The sequence below is a fragment of the Columba livia genome, chromosome 9 (genome assembly GCF_036013475.1).
Source record: "Columba livia isolate bColLiv1 breed racing homer chromosome 9, bColLiv1.pat.W.v2, whole genome shotgun sequence".
In the NCBI taxonomy this organism is placed as follows: domain Eukaryota; kingdom Metazoa; phylum Chordata; class Aves; order Columbiformes; family Columbidae; genus Columba; species Columba livia.
Genome location: NC_088610.1, coordinates 25,686,017 through 25,703,095, shown reverse-complemented (window position 1 = coordinate 25,703,095; position 17,079 = coordinate 25,686,017). Strand labels below are relative to the sequence as shown.

The 17,079-nt window shown below is 39.9% G+C and overlaps 1 protein-coding gene across 1 annotated transcript in view; it reads left to right on the top strand.

The window, feature by feature from the left end:
- The window catches only part of LOC102083552 (vesicle-associated membrane protein 2), a 52,064-nt gene that overhangs the window by 24,667 nt on the left and 10,318 nt on the right, over window positions 1-17,079 (top strand). Inside the window, exons 2-4 of the mRNA XM_005505052.3 lie at window positions 10,974-11,088; window positions 14,615-14,773; window positions 16,458-16,509. Coding sequence (XP_005505109.1) covers window positions 10,974-11,088; window positions 14,615-14,773; window positions 16,458-16,509 — 326 coding nt within the window. The remainder of the gene's footprint in view (window positions 1-10,973; window positions 11,089-14,614; window positions 14,774-16,457; window positions 16,510-17,079) is intronic.

Sequence of the window (17,079 nt, the reverse complement as noted above, 5' to 3'; positions counted from 1 at the left end):
ATATAGACAAGTCTTATTTTACATGTTTAAAGTGCTCAAAACATCTTTCCATGTTGTTTATATAGTCTTCTGTTAGGCAATATTTAATGAATTCACATTAGTTTGTCAAATGTTTGAATTGGCAAAGTAGTCTTAGATGATCTTCTTTAAAAGGTCTCTGAAACCAATTTTGTTGTATTCCTAATGATCTGGGGTTTTTTCTTTTAATAAAACTTTGAAATGAGAAGTTCTCTTTTATTGCTTTAATATATTTGATTGGTTAAATGAAATCTAGTTTCAGTAGTTGATGAATGTTGAAGTGGGGGAGAAAATACATTGTGTATGAATCACAACACTGTGGGAAGGTGGAGCGCCTGTGATAAGGACACCGTCACTTGCAAATGGTAGCTGTGTTTCATTTGTGAGAAAGAAGGATGAAAGTTTGGCTTTCTGTACAGATACTTTTGCTGTTCTCTTTTAACACTTGCACATACTGTGTGACTGCTGTTTAAGTAATGAATAAGTGGGATAAAATGTTCACTGTCGTTTTCTTGGCCAAGTAGTTAGAGAAGATTTAAGCTTAATAAGCCTGCTGATAATTAAGCTTTAAAATAAATAAGGATGGTGATTACCACGTAAAATTCAGTTGTGATGAAACTGTCACTGAATAGATGTATATAGCAATGTATATACAAGAACATTTCACTGCTGATGGAAATGTTTCTTTCAGCTGTTTTGTTGTTGCTGGGGCTTTTTGAACTTTTTTTTTTTTAAAGAATGTGTTAATAGTTGATTTCCTTCTAAAGTGCAACAAGAATGCTGGGAAGTAATTTACAGGCAACTGGAAATCCCCCCAGCCTCCTAGGCTTTAATTTGTGTCTCTCAAAAGACAGACACAGAAAACATCCTTGATCCAAAAAATGTTACTTAAAAGCAGGGAAAGCATATCAATCTCACTGTTCCCTTGAGAGTCTTCCTTGTTTCTCTGTATCAGAGTTAGTTTTTAACTGACTGCAACCAGCAACAAATGACAGTCGTTTCTTTTACACCAGTACATGAGTCAGTGAGTAGGGGATGGCTGAGTCAAACTCTGCCCTGATCCTTCCCTCCCACTCCCTGCCCAGCTGCTGCCTGTTTACTCCTTTGGGTAGAGCCCGCGATCCTGAAAGCCTACACAGACAGTTAGAAATAGTGGATGCTCTTACTCCTCTGCATGAGAACATAGGTGAAGTCTAACCGTAATGTACCACGTCAGCAGGAACTTCAAGAACATCAGCTCGTGTTCAGAAATAGGACTGAGGACTTTGGTTAAAGCCAACCATATCCACCGAGCAGTGTCCTTAGTGATTGCTCTAGAGGTTGAAAACAGAGGTTTGTGAATTTGGAATATCTGGCAGACTAGGATGTTTAACATCATTAGCTAGTTCAAATGTACTCTGGCTCTGGAGTCCTGAATTTTTGACACATTTCTCTAACAATGTATTTGGTATTTATATATTTCCCCTATAGTTTTCAAGACAGATTGTGTTTCTTATTTTTATTCCAATTTGGAGCAGAAAATAACAGCAATGATACTGACCACGTTTTCAGAGTATTTATTGCTTTATTCTTGAGTTGTTTCAGACATATCTCACTAGGGCACTTTGTTCTGTTAGGTTTCCTCGCTCTCACAGTCCGGTATGCTTTGGTGATTTTATGCTTTAATCCAGTATTGTTTCAGTTTGCAATTGGTTGTGCGTTTCCCTAATTTCAGATTGATAACTTAGCACAAGAAAAACAAAAGGCTTTGTGTTATCCAGGATTTGATTTCTCTGTTGAATTTCTTCTTTGTTTTTGTTGGAGTTTTTATGACCAGTAAAATCACACTCTTATTTATAAACTAGAATTCCTTTATTAATAGTTTTGTAGGGAGTAAAATGCAACTCTTCCTCTGATGGTCAGGATTTTTTGTTCTTTTTCCAGGTGTGTAAAGTAAATTCAGTGTACAAGACAGAGCTACAGTAACTGGCTAACGGCTGCTACCAATGCACCTTGCAAAATCAAGGGCTCTCAGTATTGAAGACCATAGCAGCTCAAATGGGCTAGGTTAAGATAGAAACATGTGGGGCTGATGGAGCATGAGGAACTTTCTTTAAACAGAATTCTGGGAGTTTTTACAACAGTATGTTCATTTACCTACACCTTTGAATCTATTTGAAGTTGGCAACCCATGCTGAGCACTAGATTTAATCTATATTCAACTAAATTGAAATGGTAGCCATTTTATGCTAAAAACAGATAACACAATTGATCTTTGTACCAGTTTTGTTGCCCATAGCCCACATCATAACCCAGACACTCAACAGATTGAGAAACTTGAAAATATTTGAAAATAAATAAAAAAAGGCAAAAGCTTGTGTTCTTTCAGCTAATGGAGAGAAATTACTATAAAAGCCTGAAACCTGCTAATTCTGAAATCCTGTAAGAAGTAATAGAAGGTATAGTCAATACCTAGGAGCTAGAGATACTACTTACTTTTACAAATTGACTTTTAGTGCACTACAGTGCTTTGGTGTTTTTCTCTGTAGACATTGCACTAAAGATTTTTTTTTTCTTAGTTATTAACTATCATGAATATTTCACATGATGGATTTTCTAGTTGTTTTTCTTTCTGTTTGGTTGTGGGTTTTTTGTTGTTGTTGTTGTTGTTGTTTTTTACTAAGCAGTAATTTCTATCCAAAAGCAGCCTGATGCAAATTAAGAATTTAATCAAACAAAATTTAGAAAACAATAAATTACATTGGTCTTTGTTTTTGCAATGTGATGTTGGTATCGATATAAAAACTAAGAGTAAGGTTTTTATAATGGCTTACACCTGAATTTTCTTTCATTCTCTAATTAAAATAAACCTCATTTAATATAAAGATTACAGTTCATTTCAAATCAGCAAATAATAAGAATTAACTCTTTTCTAAGAAATAAAACAATATGGGACTAAAATTGGGTAAAGTCCCTGCTCAGTCTGAGGAAATTATCTCAAAAGGAGATTATTTACTTTAGAATTGGTTTGTTATTTCAGTTCTCTGTATCAAGTATATAGATTTGCAGTCCTTGTAGCTGTGCAAAATACCTGTAATTTGATCAGATTACCCAGATCTGTAGCCAGTCTAACGCAGAGGTTGGTTGGGGCAAAGTCCCCTGTTGATCTGAGCAGGGCAGCGGAGGTTCCCACTCCAGCGTGCCTTGCTGGCAGTAGGTGAGCAGAGGTCCCGTGTGCAGTGAGGTGCAGTGGGGCTGCCCATGAGCCAACCAGCTCCGTTGGGTGCTCAGCAATATGGGGCTCTTGCTTCCCTCTTGCAGTTGTTCCCAGAGAGACCCAATTTGCTGCTCTGCCTCTCTGGGAAGAGATGGGGAACCCTCATCACTGCCACTGGGATGGTGTAAAAATTAAAACCTGCATCACAGTGTGTCAGAGCCCAGGTTTGGTTAGTCTAGTCTGGGTCAACACAATTCCCAACTGTGGTTTAAGTGTCAGACTGAGTTCTTTTACAGGTTATAATGGTAGCTATCTACCTGGCTACTGCCTTAGTTCCATACATTTTGTTTAAAAGTTTCTTTTGTCCAGTTAAATGTGAAGATGAGACCGGTCAACTGGGATCTAAAGATATGGTAGAATTAGTTTGTATGTGCAGGTGCTTCTTTTGGATAAGTGATCACTTGACACGAGCATATGTTAGACAGTTGGTTTCTATAGTGTAGTTCTGAGTTTTTAATTTGTGAACCTAAGATGTGTATACTAACACCCTGAGTCATATAAGTCTTAATCATCCTCCAAGCAAATTCAAAGAAACTCTGCAAAGCATGGTCAAGGGTTAACACATGAATCAATATCCCTGCGTTGTGTTGACTTTATCTCAAGCCTTTGCAAAAGATGACAGCAAGGGGAAAGAAGGATCTAAAAAAATCTGTAGTGCTGATGTTTCAGAAAGGAATCCTGCCTTCTGTTGCTTTTCTGACTAACAGAAACCCCGCCTGAGTCACCACAACTGGTTGTGGTAAAGACTACAGTTTAGAGAAATTATGGAAATAGGGCAACTCTTTCTGGCAAATTCTTATGTTTGTCACAAAAGTCATTTGGCTGAACTAACTGGCTTGATTTAGAATTCAGGTGCTTTGAGCCTTGTAGGTAATACACATATGGCTTGAATGAAGATACTGAAGAAGATAAATCAGTCAGTCTTTACTAGCATAACAAGTGATGATCAAATTAAAGATGATGTCTTAAAGTTCCTCTGTTTTTCCTCCATGTGCATATTTAGTGCACCAGATGGTCAATGCAGTCGTAATAAACTGGTGGGAATATTTAATTAAATGTGTTCCCAGGACATCAAATGTAGGGTATTATTCTTTGGCGAATGATCAGAGTAAATATTTTGTAATAAGGGAGAGTCCTTGTAGAATATTGCTGGTAGTACATGAAAATCACATTTGGGAACAGAAATCGGTTCAAAGCAGAACTTTTTTCACAAAATTAAGACATCTCAAATGCTAATTCCTTTTATATGTGTGTTGGGTTTTTTCTGCCATTAATTCACTATTACTCATTACTACCCAATTATTACAAATAGCATAAGAAATCATTTTAAAATTGATAATCACAGAATGGAATGAGTCTAAGTTTAAGTCTGTAGACATTTAATTGGCAATAGTAATGTTTTTACTGAATAGTGAAGGGCTGAGATGGAGCACTGAAAAGCACGGTTAAGAACAACACCTCTGTTAAAGCAGTGATGGTTGCCTGGTAGTGAAAGAAGCCTGTTTGCTCTTGTTGGGAGTTAATTCTGCTCCCTCTTTGAAATCTCAGAGGACTGAAAACACCTTCCCATACTCTGAAAATCCCTCTGCCTCCACATATGCAAATGTCCACTAGCCCAGCAGCGATAGTCCTCAGACAATAATCTAATTATCTTTTCATATATCTTTTTCATATCATGGCCTTCTTTATTCCCATAGAGCAACTTTTCCACCCTCCTTCCCTCCACATGAAAGTAAGATTAGTAGCATGAAAACAAGGATAAACTTAGCCTATTAAAATTAGGCTAGTTAGTAACTGGAGGGGGAAATATCAGCTAAAAATCTTAAATACATACAGTTAGTAGGCAACTGAACTGAAAAGCAAATTACTCTGAATGCCTCTATCTCAAAACTGGGTAGGTCATGCTCTCTAGCCAGGGTCTTCTTTTGAAGAGTCCTCTCACCTTACAGGCAGAGAACATCATTATCTCCTTGTAAGAAGGCCAAGAACATAATTCTGAAGGACACTTAATTTCATGGGGACATTAAAAGTAAGTTGTCTTTTCTCTGAACGTCCCCTGATAGAATTAATGTGTGGTTTTGAAAGAGTAACAAGACCTGCCATTTGACACTATCCCATTTCATCATGGGAGAAGCAAAAAATTTAGGTAGGAAATGTTGGGATGGATGGCTAATATCTCTTGATTTCTAGACACACACATCTGTATATTCCTGAACAGAAACATAATTGTCCACATGCTACTGTGTTAGGCCTGTACTATTGTTAAGTTCATACAGTTAAGGACACAAGTCTGGAATGCCCAGAGCTTAAGGAGTTGAGATATCAGAGGTACCAATTTCTTTGAGAGAATGATGTGTAAATAAGCTAACACAGAATTTTAGTCTGCCCTCTTTGGTTAGACTGGATTTTGTTAGGGCTATGTCAAACTGCACACAGCAAAACTGATTGTTAAGAAAGCTTTTGTGCTAGTGCTGGCTTAACTGACCTACTGCAGAAATAAAATCCTGTGTGGCAGAATCTGATTAACAGAAAACTGGGAACTAGCAAATCCCTCCAGAAAGCAGAAGGCTCTAAGTATTGTCAGCAGAAGTCCCTCTTTGCAAATTAGCAGTGGAAAAAATTGTTTTAGCTATTACTGCATAGGAATAAGCAAAGCAAGTTCAAGACTAACAGCAAACCCCAGTGCTATTAGAGCTCCTTTATTTCCTTAGAGAACGTCTCTGCCTCAAAGCTTTCAGATGCATCTAGATTCACAGATGAACATTCTCAGCAGCAGGGACAATGTGAGAGTGGTTTGTTTCTGCACTTACGGTTAGGTCCAGGATCTTCACTGACATCTGTAGTCACTACGGTAGTGACTACCGTAGTGCATTTGTAGCTAATTTTAATAATTGTTTTAGAGTTAAATCTCAAGAGCTATGGAAGTGTTCTAATTTATTTTACAGTTAAATAAAGGGTGTTGTTGTGGGTTTTGGTTGGTTGGGGTTTTTTTGTTGTTGTTTTTGTCTTTGTTTTGTGTTTTTTTAATGCCTTTGGAACCAGACTGTCAAACCCCACCTAAGCAGTTAAGCCCAAATGGGTTGATGCCTTTTGAAGGGGTCCAAATGGAAGACCAGTGTCTTAAATATACATAAGTTTGGTCATAACTGTATGTATTTACTACAGAAATATGGTACCTGGTCAGTAAAAAAATTAAGAGGAAGAGAGGCAGTGAAATTTTGTGCTTTATTTGAACAACAGAGAAAGGGCTTGAGGAAAGAGGAATCAAGCTTGGATTCATAGAAAATTGCCTCCATTTCACTTTTTATAGGGATCATTAGTTGCATCTTCTGCTGTGCTGATGCACTTTCACTGCCCTCTCCTCAAAGCTTTGCCAGCTGATACCAGCTAAAGCTGTGGGATGTAATTCTCACTTTCCTCGTGCTGTAACCTTTAACTGTGTGTTTCTCACTGTTTAAGTCTGATGGGTAGAATATAATTCCTGCTATTAGAAATAGGTTGTGAGCTCTGATTTGGAGTCAGTAGCTGAAGAAGAGGGGAGCAGAAGGATGTGAACGAAGAGGCTGCTTTGCCACAGGCTTCCTGTGCCACTGAGCAAGTCACTTAATCTTCCTGTACCTGTTTCTGAGCTATATGCAGGGATAATAGCTTTTCCTTAGCCTATGGCAGTGTTGTTAGGATAAAGACTTTAAAGGGATTAGGTCCCATACTTGCAGGTTTTAAAAGCACCTTGGATGCATAAAACAGGTTGTTGAAAGCAGCTATCAAGGTCCTAATGTAAACCATACTGAAGTCACACTGGTGGCCTGGCATCCTCCTGGTATTCACATAGTGTATCTCCCTTGCCTAGCCTGAGTAACACAAAAAAAGTATCTCCTATGTAGCTCACACATACCAACAAAAATGAAAGTATTTGTCAGGCAGCTTCCCAAAACATTAGATACACCGTCATCCTTATAGTTCTTTCAGCCAGTACTGAAATGGAAAACAATAACACTGGATATCTCCAATTCTGTCTTAATTAGAGTTGCAGCTCCCTTAGACTGTTAGAGCTAAGTAGGTAAATTGTTTCCAAAATACCCAGTTGAGATGAAAAATCTCTTAGTCATTATTTTGTCCTACCAGTTTCAGGCCCAGCAGGACTAAGCATATCTGAGCCAGCTGTGACTGTTTTACTGAATCACTAAGATAGTCCCCATGTGTGTTTTATAAGTAGCTGTATGCACACACAGATCCAGCACCCACTTTCAATCAGTCAGATTGCTCATGTGCTAACTGAAGCAAAATCTGGCATGGTGGGGAACAAGGCTGTAACTAATGTTATGTAAAGAGCGACCTAACTGCTGAGGCACTAAGCATGTGCTGCTGTTGTCCCGAAGTAAGCATACTTGTTCTCCCAGAGCGTGCCCCGGTGCTCTGACATTGCGGAGTGGTTGCCATTTAAGAATGTATGCTAGGGATTTGTACCCTTTTTCACCAACAGCAGTAGAGCTTTGTTCCACCTTCAAAATTAATTTAACCTGTTCCTGGAGTGGAGGTTATCAGCATCAATGGTAACTTTTTTTCCTTTTTCTGGAAAAAAAAAAAAGTACACAAGTCTGATGGCTAGAAGCCCAGTGATGGAGCTTTTATATGGATTTTGTATTCTTTTGTAGCTCCCAAAAATCATGCCAGGCCATGAGAAATTGGACTTTAAAGTTGTGATGCTTCATGTATTTCAACAGAAAGCCTCTCTAACATAATGCTAATGTTTTGCTTAAGTTCCCTTGAATAATGCTTCCGAGAAATGATAAGCTGCTCTGACATGGTACAGAGGCAATAATAGGATTATGTACGTTGGACTTTAATTCTAGCATTTTTGCACTAGGATAGCCCAGAGAATATTGGCGCTTTCTAGTGAAATAATTCGATTCCCTTCTTTACTAGAAAACTTGGGTTCAAAGACAAACTCTTAACAGAGGCATTGTGGGAATGGAGACACATTAGCTCACAAATGTCCTACCCTCTGCTGCTGCCCAGCCAGGACGCTTTCTACAGAGCTCAGACACTGGCAGGGCTGAGCCAGAAGCATGGAGACCCCTCTCTCATGTTCTGAAGTGCCTTAGGAGGCTGGGAAGAACAGAGGTGATGCAGGTGGTTTTGTGCTTGTTTTGTCTGTTTTGGATATTACACGCTGCCTAATGATGAGAGATGGCTCATGCCTTGTTAACCTGCAAGAGCTGCTGGTGGCATTAAAGCCATGTGCTTAAGAACTGATTTATCAGGCCTGTCTGGGAACCTGTGCTGTGCCTTCTGTAGCGGGTGCTGCATCTCTTTTGGTGAGCACCCTCCTGATTGTGGCAGCTCATTGCTCTGACCCATGAGGCTGTGAGCAAGGCAGCTGCTGTTACTGTGTAAGAGGAGCACACCACCAGAGACAACAGGTTTGGAACTAGTAGCTCTGCACTGCAAGCAGCACCCAGCTCTGGTTACTCTTTATTAGATTTTATGTAATTAATTAACATGGGTATGTTAATTACAAGCTTGCTGTACCTTAGCGTAAAGATAGCCATCTCTCTTTGGCAGTTACAGTAACTCCTGCTGGATGGTCAGGGCAGCTGTAAAAACACAGAATCTTCCCACCCATTCCTTCATTGCACAGGGAGCAGAGAAGCACCAGGAAATACAGTTGAAACCGAATTAGATGGCAGCAAGGATGCTGGAAGAGAACAAACCAGGAAGTCTCCATGCAAAAACATTTTAGGACAGCTTGGGAGGTGCAAAAAAAGATTAAAGTTACTAGGCAGAAAAGATATATGGCAGAGCATTGAACTTCATAGTTATCACACAGCTTTGACCAAGAATACTGCTGAACTTAAAAGCTACACTTACTAGCAAAAAGCATGTGGCCAGGAAAAAAAAAACCACAACTTCTCATGCCCTTCCCTTCTGTAGTCTCTGGTGAGGTAACAGTATATAGCTTACATAGAAGTGCTCTCCTAACATTTGTAGTAGTGAACAGTGTGACACAATGTTTCCATAGGAAGAATTCTGCTGGTGTTGATTGGGAAAAAGCCTATTTACTTCTCTGGCTGCAAAGAAATGTCACAATTTCAATTTTAGCTCTGTTGTTGTACCAGGAACTCTCTTCAAAGTTGTTAATGTTCCAGGAAGATCTTGTTTTGCATTGAGTCTGATATACATTGTAGTCAGATTTTGATCCTTTGTGACAGCAGCATAAACTCAGAATAAAGCCTGTTGGGATCTTGGTCCATGGCTGTTCAATGCAGTAATTCCGTTGCCAGTGGCAGCAGCATCTGATCTTTTATGTTTTTAATGGTGGCTGTGAGGTCCTCAAAGGTGAGCAACTAAAGCTTGATAATGATGTTCTCACCCACAGTTGAAGAAGTGTAAGATGCAGCAGTGCTCTGGGTCTCCAAACAGCTGCTCCATCACTCGGGGGGAGTCTGTGATGGTCAGTGTTAGCTGTGGCAATCTCAGCCTGTGGGCAATACTGTCAAACTGAATTTTGCAGCTTAAGCTACCTTTGGGGAACTAACTGTAGTGCCCCTAGGCGCTTTGACAGTGTATTAATGGGGCCATAATTCCAGCAGCATTAATCAAACCCTAGGATGTAAAATGGAATGATTCACAGAGAGACACTGTGTTCTCTCAGTCTGTCACTGTGGGAAGGCATTGGTAATGCATGAATGCAATTTGTGCAATTTTTCCGTTCACATGCTTGGGGATTTCCTCTGCAGCTTCAGGAAGGGTTTTTATTTCTCTGTGGGAAGAAGTGGCAGGGGTCCCTTGAAAGGAAAAGTGAGGTGTCACAGGTTAAAGCGTGGGTGTCAAGAACAACCAGCGATGGTTGAGGGATCCTGTTCAGGCCAACAGGGTGAATTGCTTGCACAAGCTTGTATGCTGAGACAGACAGGATCTGGCTTTGGATTTTAAGGGACTTTTGTTTTGTCTCTTGTTTTAAAGTAAGGTGGGGAAATTCAGTGTCGATGCTTAAGAAAAGAGCTGATGTGCAGGAGGGCAGGACTTTGTTCACAGAATTGCTGCGAATATTCATCCAGGTTCTGTGGCAGCTGTTCAAGCCTGGCCAGCTGTTCTAGTGGGGTATTTGGTAACCACTGGTGGGATGGTTAACCATTGCTGAATGCTTGAGATGACTAACCACATGCTGTGCACAATTCTCACCCCCAATTCCTCCTCCATTTATTTCTCCTCTCTTATGGTTTATCTTTACTTGGTTAGCTTCCAGCCAAACACAGAGGAGCAAGGGAATGCATTATCCAGCACACTGAGGAGGAAGGCAGGGTTGCAGCTGTGGCTCCTGTAGCACAAACACAAAATACCTGTGGCTGTCTGTCTCCTTAGTGGAATATAAACTCTGCCCTGCTAGTCAGGTCTGTGATCAGTTTGGCCATTGGCCTGAGTTAGAGTAGATAATCTGAATTGCTTGTTGTTTAAAAAGGCAATAATGGAGGTCCAAAGAGTTTGATATGGTCCCATTAAGAAATAGTGTGAAAACTACCTGCAGCATGGGAGGGAATGATACCAGGGTTGTGATCCAGTAATAGAAGATGTGGGCTGTGAGACAATGGAAAACTCCTTTTAAGATATTCGTACTTGTGACTTTTTTCCTGAAAATAAGTAGTAAACAAGTGAAGACGGTTTCAGTCACTTTTTGTGTTCTCTGGTTTTGGTCTAGGTCTGCTCCAACTCCTAGCCAAGGTCCCACCAGTGCTGGGGCTGCAGGGCCACCTCCTGCTACCAGTGTGTCAAGTAACAAACGGCTGCAGCAGACACAAGCTCAGGTGGATGAGGTAAGTGGTTCTAGGTGGTTTGTTGCTCACCACAGGGGTGCTGATGTGATTATTTTTTTGCTTTCCTCCCTAGTGATCCAGCAACTCCTGCTTGTTTGAAGGCAGTGGGTCTAGGTAATAAGGTTTACCAAAGGATGGCATTTATGAGGAGGCAGATAGTATCTGAGAGATTTTGAGTATGGATGTCCTTGTACCAGTAACACTTCTGCAGACCAAATGTGGGCTTTGGTACCAATTCAGGAATTCAGCCCACACAGTCAGGTTAGGAGGCAATGTCATAGTGAAACCTACTCTTTTAATGTGTTTCTGTGTTCCTGAAGGTTAGATGCTAATCTCACAGGTTGTTCCACATGGACAGACCATCAGTTTCTCACAGATAGATCCAAGCCATGAGAATTATACAGCTGAGTTCTGTGTTCATTAGCCAGAGCTCTGTTGATTAATCATCACAATTCATCCCCAAAGAAAGGTACTCACACATGATGCCATTACAGCATCTTAAACTAATCCCCACTCCTTTTGCTGGTTGTAGAGGACCACATGCCTGCATGGATCCTTAAATTCTTGTGGCATACAGACTACCCTGCCACCTCAGCTGTAATGCCGGTGTCCCTCTAACTGCTGTGATAATGGGAATAAGTGAGCATACCCCTGCTCATGGGTGTAGTCCCTGAGCCTACCAGCAGTACAGTAGCAGCTATAGCATCCTTGCGCACCTGCTGTGCAGATTTGTGTACTGGGTATTAAGTACTGAGATTTAGTAAGCCCCTACAAAGACTTAAGTAACTAATCGCTTACTGTCTATGGGGAGGTGGCCAGGGCTTGTGTGATTCTTTAATGCTAATTGAAAACAATGCACATTAGAAAATAGTTATTTACATGCATAAAGGCCTCAATTTTCAAAAGCTCTACTAAAAATAGTAGAGGTGACCTCACAACATCCCAATCAAATGAATTTCTTAAGATGAACTAAATACTCCTGTCAAATTGAGCTTTGTCTTTTTGAGAACTTATTTGCTGAAGATCTGAAACAGGGTCTTTCTGGCCTCCCTATTGATGATGCTCAGAGCTGATCGTAAGAACATACTCTGGCTGCAAAAATGTCTACAGATATTTCTAGCCCTGGTTTTCTCATTATCACTGATTTTCGTATCACACTAACTTCATTGACAGTACTGGAGTGTTGCTAAGTGGGGAAAGGAATATTACAGTGTCTTAGGTCAGAATAATGAAATAAACTTCTTGTCCTGACCATATTACATCATGATGGTCCTGTAATTGTATATGTGAGCTACAGCAAAAGTAATTGTCCCTTGAAGATGAAAAATAATTGCTAGTTGTTGTCTAAAACGAGTGATGCAAGTCAGATTCAAGTAGATCAATGGAGACGGCTCCGGTGAGGCTAGTAAACCCCTGCTTTGTGTTTAAGATACTCTGTATTCTGAGACTTTTCATGCAAGCCCATGCAAGTTTGTCTTCTTGTAAAACATGATGGAGTAATTTTGGCAGGAATTCTTACCCAGTATGAGGAGACATTGAGTAGTTCTTAGATTTCAAGATTATTGTGGGTGATAATCAGGGTCCACATTTTTTTGCCTGTAGTTTGTGAGGGATGATGATATTGGTGTGGGTTTTGAGTGGATAGCACATGGTCAGTGGATCCTTATTTAACAGGGAAGTCACAAGTATAAGTATAGCCGTGGGACAAAAATATCACTAGGCTTTCAGTACTATGAAATCACTAGGGTGAAACTGATTTGTAGCACCTGAGGATCCGATTCGTTTCCTGCGTGTTTCTTTCAAGCCTTGTACGAAAGTAATCTGTAGGTGGCACCAAACACCACAGCACAGCACTACAGTCTGGCTATTCTGCTACAAGTGCTGTTCAGCCCAGCGCTTCAACGCCAAAACTCAGCAACGCCATCACCACTTTGCTTAAGAAAAAATTGTTGTTCTTAGTAAAATGAATGGCGTTTTTAATGCTATATCAATGATGATATAGTATTTCCTCTATATCCATGATGGGTTTCCCCCTCTGATCACTCTAGACATCCTCGAGCTTATTTGCTAAGGCTCAGGTCTTGGCTTTACTCTAGACAAACGTTTGTTTATTTGACAAAAATGCAGTCTCATCTGGACAGGTGTTCAGTGCAGTCAGGTTAAATTCAACAAATAGGTTAAATTCAACAAATAGGTTAAATTCAATAAATAGTTCTAGGGGGAAAAAAAAAGGAAAAAGTGGGTAGAAAATGTTACAGTATTTTGTTTAAGCATTTTCAAATAGCTTAAAATGTTCCCTACAAAACATTGTGCCAAGACAAAATACAGCTAAATACTAGATGAGAAGTGAAAACACATTTTTTTTTTTCTCTGATATGAAGTGAAATGTCTGCAAGGTTTTGGTTTGGAAAAGCAAGTAAGAAAATGTGGGTTGACCATAACATTCGATTTTGGTTTAGGTTTGGTGGACAAGAGAAACAAATCTTTTGAGTTTTGGAACAGCATTTAACCCTATGCCAGTCCTTTCAAAGATCTTTCACTGCCAGTTTCATCTCACTGTGCTTACATCATGTATTTTTTTAAATAAATCTGGGCTTTGGCAGGTAATAGTTAAATTATATAAAGTACAAGCAACATAGACTTCCTTATTAGAAATTATGAGTAACAGATCAGCAAACATATTCACTGCTAGAATAAGTGGACACAACTTTACAGAGATCGGTATACTGACTAACATTTACATTAGTGATGAATTTATACAGGATTTCTATTTAGTTTTATTGGCTTGCCAGAAGAGGATTTTTATCTAACTCAATGTATAAAATATATACATGAATGGGCCTTACCCATTGTGTACTGGCTGTGCAGACTTTTTCCACTGAGGCTGTGCAATGGGTTGGCAAGAGCTCCCTGCTACACTTCAGGCTGAATTTTATGAGGTAAAATTTTATCCTCCTCCACTTTCAAACAGGACTTCAAATTATGGCTGGGAAGTTGTCTTGTCCAAGAAAGATCTGCAGAATAAGTAAGTTCCTTAGTCAGGAAATGTATACAGTTTCCTTAGAGTAGCCTTTATCTAGGCAATTTCTCCAGTTCAGGTAAGGAAATTGTATTTAATATATAAGGAAAATAATGGCTTCGTCTTAGTGATGACTAGACAAATGCCAACGAAATTGTAGTAGAAGTACTGGCCTCCATCAGGTTTTTTGTATCTCTAGTGAAGTAGCTAATTGTAGGCTAAAAGACATCAGAAGCTTTAAAGAAACTAATAATGGTATTTCATAATGTCCCTTTATTTTTTTCCATTTAAGGGTATCTGAGCATAGTATAGCTATGTTCATCTTGTTCTCACTGTGTCTGTTTCCATAGGTATGGTTTTTGAGGCACTGTCCAAGTAACTGCCATCACATACCATAATGGCAAATGGCTGATTTCAGTATGACATGTGATGTTCTAGAGTGTGAGCATATGAAATGACGTTTGGCTTTACTTTTGTGGAATCTAACATGAGGCTGTGCCTTTGCAGGTGGTAGACATCATGAGAATGAATGTGGACAAGGTGCTAGAAAGAGACCAGAAGCTATCAGAGCTTGACAACCGGGCAGATGCATTGCAAGCAGGTGCTTCACAGTTTGAAACCAGTGCAGCCAAACTGAAGAGAAAATATTGGTGGAAAAATTGCAAGGTATGTTAATTCATGTCATTTCCCTATGTGAATCACAAAACCCAAACAGGTGTAGTGAATTCTAGTAGTGGGAGAAGAGCAGCTTTTCCCTTGTTGGAGATCATCAGCGTCTTGATCTTTCTTTCTGATGGTAAACAACCAAAAAAATATTTGGTTCCACAAATGGCATGAGAAGTGAAGAAACGACAGTGTCTTTTAAGGAGGGGAAGATTAGGATAGAGCAGGACTTTTATCAAACAGCTCTCTCTGCTATCTTCAAAGTCTCAAACTTTCCTGTGAGCAGAGGGAACATCACTCTGCTTTTTCAGACCAGCATTTCTCTTCTCTGGATCCAGAAACTTCAGCTCCTCTTATTCATGTAAGACCCCATATCCTTGCTTCTTTCTACTCATGCAGCACCAACACATGAACACTATGCCAAAAGTTCAGCTTCATTTCTATTTCTCTTCAATACCATCTTTGCTGCGCACCGTTCACATCCACCCAAATAAAACCATCTGTTCTCAAAGAAGAATCTCACATGTATCTCTCACCAGTCTGTTGCCTGCTTTGTCTCTTCAATCCACGGTGCTATGAAATCTAAAGCAAGGCAAAATATTCTGTGTCGACTACATGCGCTCCAGAAATAAGCGGATCTAGGTTAGAAACTCGACTGAGCAGTTCCTCTGGGCCTTTTCTAGATGTTGCCTGTTGCTTGCCTGACAATTTAGGGAGCAGGGTTTTTGGGAGCTGCATACACAGATTTTGAGTTAGGTTCACCCATGCTGACTGCAGTCACCACGATGACCTACACTACACTACACCTTCAGGCCCACCCTCATTCTCCTTTCCTCTCTGCCCCTTCTGACAACCAGAAGCCCCCTGTCCTTCCTCAGGCTCCCAAACTCTGGAAGAAGGGGGAGAAATAAACACCTCTCCTACAAGCTAATGGCTGGCTCTGTCCTCCAGACCTGTGTTGGGAGGAATGAAGGCCTGAATTTAACATGTCCGTGTTTGTTGGTTTTCAGTCTTTCCATTCTCACTGCTGTATCTGCCACAGGTAATGATGGAAATTGGGCTTCAGCATCTCTGGTGGCCTCATTAGCATTCAGCAAGTCTCACGTGGGGGCCTCTACCCCACTCAACTCAGTGTTGTATGGTCTGTGCACAGCTGGCTCTAATGTATCTGTTCTTGTGGGAACAGATTTCAACTTTGCAATGAGTTATTTCCAGGGTAACATGCTAGAAACCGTGCTGGCAAGCATGGGCTACCACTCTCAACAGCACAGGTACACAAAACCAGCACAAATAGCTGCTACACATTAGGCATCTGCAGCTGCCTCTTCCCTGAGTAAGGGACTGTGGTGAAAAGCAATCAGGCTACTCCAGTATAAAGTAATACACAGCCATCCATGTGTGAATCCAGACACTTAAATCATCTCTGGAGTTGTTTTACTGCCGGAAATGGATGAGGTGGGTCACTGAATTTTAGTTGATGGGCAAGAACTTGCTAGCTTTAGCAACAGGCTATGTCCATTGCTGGTGGTCAGTTGTTCCTAAAATTGACACTGAATTTGGGGCCTTAACATTTGGAAGTTCAAGGAATGAGCCACAAAGTAAAAGCAAAAAACCAGAGGGGTTTATGTCTTTCATGTGAAAACCTGACTTTCTTTTTTTTTTTTTTCTCATAACTTTCTTTTTATAGATGATGATCATCCTTGGTGTAGTATGCGCAGTCATTCTCATTATAATTATAAGTGAGTAATTAATTTTCTCTTTCATTTATGATCCCAGTAGCTTTGTGACTTATGTATTAAAAAACAAAGCAAAACAATAGAGATAACATATTTAAATTTATTAATTTGTGAAATTCCCCTTCTAGTGTCATGCTGTTACAGTGAGAATTACTGCAACCGCTCTGAACACTTACATGGGTAGAATTTGTTGATATTTAATGTATTTTACATTAGCATGTTACATAACTTTCCCTAGGATTAAAGACTCTCCCTTTTCATGTTTACGTAATTTTTTATGCAGTGTCAGAGATCTTCCTTTCATTACCACTAATGCCACAGTCCTGGTGTTTTCTAGTGAGAACAGTAATGCTTGGATTACCTCATGCCTATAAAAAGAAGGTGAAGGCTCACAGGCAAATGGGCACCAGACACATTTTTTAAAAGCATGTAGATACCTAGTTCTCACCAAATCAGCTGGAATTTGAGACGTTGGTGCTTCTGAAAGTCCCTTTGCATCTTGAATACCTAAATATTATTAAAATATAGCACAAAGTCTTACTGATTTCTTATCTTGAAAGATCATCTCATTCC